The sequence below is a fragment of the Cyprinus carpio genome, chromosome A11 (assembly GCF_018340385.1).
Source record: "Cyprinus carpio isolate SPL01 chromosome A11, ASM1834038v1, whole genome shotgun sequence".
Lineage (NCBI taxonomy): Eukaryota > Metazoa > Chordata > Actinopteri > Cypriniformes > Cyprinidae > Cyprinus > Cyprinus carpio.
In genome coordinates, this window is record NC_056582.1 from 22,162,176 (window position 1) to 22,168,548 (window position 6,373).

Consider the following 6,373-nt stretch of genomic DNA (forward strand, 5'->3'; position numbering starts at 1 on the left):
ATTAAAAAAATCTTCCCACCCCTTAACTTTTGCAAGGTCGTTCAAATACACTTGTAAGTTGAATTTTCAGCAGAGTAGATTTTGGGAAATTCTTCATCTGACCTGAAATTGTCAGCTTGCAGTCATATGAAAAAGGATGTGTCTTAATAAAATGCAATATATCCTTTGATGAAGGAAGGCCAGGAACAGATCATGTTTTGTCATTCCTTTATTATTTTTAGTGTCATGGGCATGACATACCTATTTGGATTTCATATGGCATTAGGAGATTATGTTAACTGCAGATATGTTGCAGTTAGAAACTTCATTGGAAGTGCAGTGCAAGCTCAATGTGTAGTTTGCAGGAGCATATAGAGGTAGTTAGTGTTTGAGAAGAAACACTAAAAATAATTCTAATGTGATCAGATGCTTTTTTTTTAAAGGCCTAGCATTACATGTACACCTTCAGCTGTATATTTAGTAAATATTACATGTAGTACAGTATGTGCAAGACTAAAAGCAAGCTGAGAGAAAATTCTTCTGGTCTTTTTCAATCAATCATTTTTGTCTGATTGGTGTTCAGAAGTCTATGGTAACTGAGCTTCCGGTCACTCTCACTCCAAACCAGCCCTGCCAATACTTGGTGTCTTGACCGCCATGTTCAAAAGAGATGAAGCGGAGGCCCGGACCATAATCTGTGAATGTGTGGCTCACCTATAACCAATGAGATGTTTATAACAGTATATCAGATTACTTACATAAAATGTGTATAAATATCAGCTGACTATCTATATCTGCCAATAATGTCTTATGATGATATTTAAATGCTTAGTTTTAAGATCAAAGATCTGTTTCAAACATAATCCAATGCAATACAATGATGATTGAGAGATAGACAAATAAACATTCCTCAAAAGCCTGATGATAATATTTGAAACTCACATTTTAACATTCTTATAAATGATGTATGGATAATCAAGTAAACCTAAGTTGCTTCAATCCATTAAGTGCTCATCTTGAAATATAAATGTTATTTTTAATTAGATGTTTACTTTAAAAAGTCAGTACAAAAAGACATGAATCAATTATAGTATACTAAAAGGACTTTTACTTACTATAAAAAGTTTAAATCAGAAGGCATGTATTAGATTGTGTACATCAGATTTTTCATCAAAGTTTACAAATTTGCATATAAAGGTTAAGTGGGAGTGTTATGCAAAACTGGACAGGACTCAGATTCTGCACTCATACCTTTGTCCAAGAGCAGTCATCGCAGTCAGGGTCGAGGGTCACTTCATCTGAATTAAATTCAGTGATGACCTCATTGTTTTCATCAAGCAGAGACACAGTGAGCTTATAAATACACCCACAGTCTGTTCGGCTACAGTACCTACACACACACACACATCACACACATTTAAAAGAAATGATTGAACAGACAACGTGACGAAACAAAACTCATGCCATTATGTCCATTTCATCGAAGCTTACCAGTCCTCAACAGTGACCGCTGGCTGTGCAATATCTAAATTTTCGGGGTCATAACCCTCTGCCAGCAAGTCAATAATTTGTCTTTTTAGACACGGCCTGCAACCGAACAGAAATAGACACTGAAACACACTGATACACAAATAATGAATGAAGACATATCGAAACATAAGCAGGGAGAGTGTGAATAAAAGAGACAAGAATCCTTTTTCACCCACAGAAGACTGCCTTATTTTCCCCACCCTCATCTGTTCAGCTACTATTCATTCTCTCTTACTCAAAAGAAGTGCAGAAGTATTTAGTGACTGATTCGTCATTGAAAGCATGTCCGCAGTCCCCCGGCATGTCTTCGGTCCGCCATTGATCGCCTCCATTCTCTGTCAGCTCCCAGTGTTCAAGATCCTCTGGTGAAGAAAGTTTTTCAGATATTAAGGAAGCTGAAGTAAATTTTACTGATCTGATCATTTTATTTAGAGCTTTTACATGTGATAGCAAATGAACGTAACAATACCATAAAAGCTTTGTTCGTCTTCAGAACACAATTTAAGATTAAATTGTGTTCCGAAGACAAATGATGCTTTTACGGATTTGGAACGACATGGGGGTAAGTGATTAATGACAAAAATTTCATTTTGGGGTGGAGTATCTCTTTAAACTATTACATCATCTAAACAGCATTTTTGTAATCATTTGTGTTATGCATGCAGTTATGACTTCATGTCCACTGCTAAAAGGTGATTAAATGGTGACTGCATTGACATTTACATTTATGCATTTAGCAGACACTTTTATCCAAAGCGACTAATAGCAGCATAAGCAATTCATGACAGAGCCAATAATGTTTGCGGTATACTGTGCCATGTTTATTAGAGAACTAGATCATTAATTAGAAAGCTAGATTGGTTGTTTTCCCTAAATCTAAAACCTAAGTACACTACTGGTAAGTTATTTTAATTTTTAATTTTTAAGGCTGCATGTATTTGATCAAAAATACAGTAAACAAAAAAATCTGTAATATTGTGAAAAATGATTACAATTTAAAACAGCTGTTTTCTATTTGAAAATATTTTAAAAAGTGATTTATTCTTTTTAGCATCATTTATTTTTTTCAGCATCATTAGTCCAGTTTTCAGTGTCACATGATGATCCTTCAGAAATCTAATATATTCTATATTCCAGTATATATTCTTCTATACTCTAATATGCTGATTTGCTGCTCGAGAAACATTTATTGTTATAATCAGTGTTGAAAACAGTTGTGCTGGGAGAATAGAAAGTTCAAAAGAACAATTTATTTGGACTAAAATCTTTTGAAACATTATACATTTCTTTAAGGTCACTTTTGATTAATTCTTCCTTAATAAAAATATTAATGTCTCTTTTTTTAATGTCTTATTGACTTTTTGAACAGTAGTGTAAATGTCGACTTACCATCTCCATTAGGATTTTTTAAGAGGTTTCCAGGCATGTTGTTGAATCAGAGAGATTTCTTCTTTTCAGGTGACTATTCAGAGAGAAATATGGCAGATAAAACTGTGTAAACAGTGACACTTTCTACTAACAACTTTGCAAACCATTTGCTGTCATGGCCTTTGCATCTTTATCTGTTAACCAGCAGTCCTTTTCATCATTCATGCAAGTGAGATTGATTCCATTTCCTGAGCCCTGCAGTAGAGCTGGAGCGTTTACCCTTTCAGGATGTTCATCACCAGGAAACCATTGTGAAAGAATGCATAAATTAAAATCCACTATCAATGCTATCCTAAAGCTGACATCTTTCACCAGAAGTATTATCAGTATATGCTGTAATGCTGTAATGTGGTTTATTTATTTCTGGGTTGACTGTTCCCTGTAGCTCTAGCTTAGCCCTTTGCAGTGAGCTAACTCATGTTTCCTGCTGTAAATCTGTTCAGCGTAAGGGTGGGATCTTTGCACATACATGAAGTAAATGCATCACAGCACACACAAAAAAGCAATGAATCATATAAATTGTCTAGTACTTACAGTGAGTGGAGTATCTTTTGAGTCTGTCCTCTCAGTCGAGTCGAGTGTGTGTTTGGTGAGAGGGAGCTTCCTGTAATATGATCTCTCTGCAGACTTTCTCTGGTTGGCAGAATGAGGCACATGAGTCTGCATCAGCTGTATTAACCTCTGACGGTTCTGCAGAGCACAGCACAGCATGTGGGCGAATTAGCACTAATGTCACTCACTTTATAGAGGACATTCACAAGTGACATACAGAAAAAAGACCTTTTATTCTACAACAGCCAACAAATTTTTCAGGATGCCAAAACCAGGAAGTTCTGTACATTACATGCAAATTTCTTTATTACATTGCCACTACAATTTTACCCTTTAACGAGGGAATTAACAAGCTTTATTAAGATCCCTTGGGATATTTGGATGCAGCGAAATCCAAAGTGATTTTTCTTGTTTTCTTTGGATTGTTTGACTACTCGAAAGATGAATTCGTGGCCTAGTGGTTAGAGGTTGGGGAAGTGGTTGGGGAAGTCGTGGCCTAGTGGTTAGAGAGTTTGACTCCTAACCCTAAGGTTGTGGGTTCGAGTCTCGGGCTGGTAATACTATGACTGAGGTGCCCTTGAGCAAGGCACCGAACCCCAAACTGTTCCCCGGGCACCGCAGCATAATTGGCTGCCCACTGCTCTGGGTGTGTGTTCACGGTGTGTGTGTGTTCACTGCTGTGTGTGTGCACTTTGGATGGGTTAAACGCAGAGCATTAATACTGAGTATGGGTCACCATACTTGGCTGTATGTCACGTCACTTTCACTTTCAAGATAATTTAGGAAAATATAACTTTAATTGTGTTTCCTGCTAGCTAAAGTTCACATGAACAGAAATATACTGTCTCTAAACCTCTTTTCTTTGATCTAGACCAGGGGTTTTAAAACTGGGGTCCGGGAATCCCCTGGTGGCCCCTAGGAAGTGCTAGCGGGTCCTTGAAAATGTTTGGAGAAAAGCATAAAAAATGTGGGGGAAAAAAATGTAAAAACGATATTATTATCATTGTAATAATAATATTATATTACATATAATTATAAAAGAATTACCACAAAAATATAATTGAATAAGAATTTAAGAAATAAACTATCCATAAATATATTAAAATCAATTAGTAAAAATGAAAATAAAGAAATACATACAAAATACATTAAAATGAATAATAAAATTTCGATTAAAAAGATACATAATTAAATCCAATACTTTAAATACATTTTAAATAATGTGATTTAATAGAAAATAAGTATTTTCCAATTAATATTTTTTACTTAAAACAGTATGAAACAGTATATGGAAACTATCTGAAGTTCTGTTAATCCTAAAGCTGTGAAAACTGCATCTCTATATTCATCCTGTGTCCTCTTATGGAGGAAATGTATTATTATTATTATTATATTTTTTTTTTACCTGACAACACATCCCTTATGAAAATGAACCATTTAATAAAAAAAAATAAAAATAAATAAATAAATAAATAAACCTGTGTTTTGCTACACTTACCATAGTTTTACCATGGTATTTGTATTTCAACTGTGGTTATAAAAAAAAAAAAAAAAAACATGGTTACTACCATGTTGGGGGTAACGCATTTGAATTAAAATGAGTTACGTAATCAGATTACTTTTTTCAAGTAACTAGTAATGCATTACTTTTACATTTGCAAGAAAATGTCTGAATTACTTTTCCAAATAAGTAATGCCAGTTATCTCATATATTGACTGGCAGCTCTTCTGTCCTCATGTTGAGAGAAATCAGGAGTAAGTGCAGATGCTTTGTGTGCACTGTGTGAACATGACGTTACTGTAGTTTTGAACATGCATTTACTCATCTCACACAAAAACAGATTCCGTATTCCTCAAAATAAATAAAAACAGTGAAATGCAAACTCAGGACATGACGCAAACATCTTTGCTGCTGACCTTCAATGATCTATCCATAAGCAAAAATTACTTTAGATAAACATAACTTTTGTATTTCTTTTTTTTTTCTTTTTTCTCTGAATAGAGAACAATTAGGCCAAGCCAGACGAGAAAAAGTAAGGTAATGCACTACTTTCCATAAAAGTAACTAAGTAATGCAATTAGTTACTTGTTTTAGGAAGCAACGCAATATTGTAATTCATTACTTTTTAAAGTAACACTCCATTAATATGACGAGCTGCACCTCAAAATACATGTTAGATGGAAACATCGCACATTATTTATGAGCGAGTTTGTAGTTTGATTTATATATTTTAAAAAGTTCAGTTGGTGACAATTCAATAGGAAATCGGTTGAAAACATCCAGTGATCTCATGCCATTGAAGTGAATGTTCAATTTATCAGTATTTATTGTAATAAATATTTTAGAAATGATTGTTGTATCTGATTTCTGATTGTATTAGTCTATATAGAGTGATAATCAATGAAAAAAGAGCAAATGGAAGAAGCAGATGAACACAACGCAGCATAACAACATAGCAACTGAAAGTTAAAGAGGGAGATGTATCCAAATAATCAAAGTTGTAATATTTTCCTTGATTTTCATATCCATCTATGATTTATTATTGATTTTTTTTTATTTTGTGTTTATGCTTCTTATATTAATCTTCATCATATATCCATATTCAAATATTTACTGCTCATTTATGTTTATCTTTTGTTTTGTTTGATTTATATTCAAGATGTAATATTAGTAGTATTCTCCAAGAATATGTAAGCTGGACTCACATTTACAGTATATGTGGTAGGAAGATATTAGACATCTTTCAACTACTACCTGAGTAATACTGTTTCTATAATAATTAGTCATTAACGGTAGTAAATGTTATTTTCCAGAAGCTGTTTTTGTAATTTAAGATATGATATTTGAAAATGCTAATTTAGCTTTATTTGTTCTAAAAGTGCG

General features: G+C 33.8%; 1 protein-coding gene across 1 annotated transcript; it reads right to left on the reverse strand.

Moving 5' to 3' along the window:
- Nucleotides 1-193: 193 nt before the first annotated feature.
- On the reverse strand, nt 194-3,613 carry LOC109097432 (F-box only protein 2-like). Its single transcript, XM_019111071.2, has 6 exons — nt 3,472-3,613; nt 2,899-2,971; nt 1,745-1,871; nt 1,471-1,566; nt 1,231-1,369; nt 194-693 (listed from the first exon to the last, which is right to left on the reverse strand). Exons 2-6 carry the CDS (start codon nt 2,933-2,935, stop codon nt 559-561), a joined length of 534 nt encoding a protein of 177 aa, XP_018966616.1. The 5' UTR covers nt 2,936-2,971; nt 3,472-3,613; the 3' UTR covers nt 194-558.
- Between the last annotated feature and the right edge of the window lie 2,760 nt (nt 3,614-6,373).

What these genes read in the sequence shown, in the direction of transcription:
- LOC109097432 (XM_019111071.2), bottom strand. Translation starts at nt 2,935, where the DNA reads ATGCCTGGAAACCTCTTAAAAAATCCTAATGGAGATG. An exon ending in AAAAAATCCTAATGGAGATG is followed by an intron (nt 1,872 to 2,898) that starts GTAAGTCGACAT and finishes TTTCTTCACCAG; the next exon opens with AGGATCTTGAACACTGGGAG. An exon ending in ATGACTGCTCTTGGACAAAG is followed by an intron (nt 694 to 1,230) that starts GTATGAGTGCAG and finishes CATTGGTTATAG; the next exon opens with GTGAGCCACACATTCACAGA.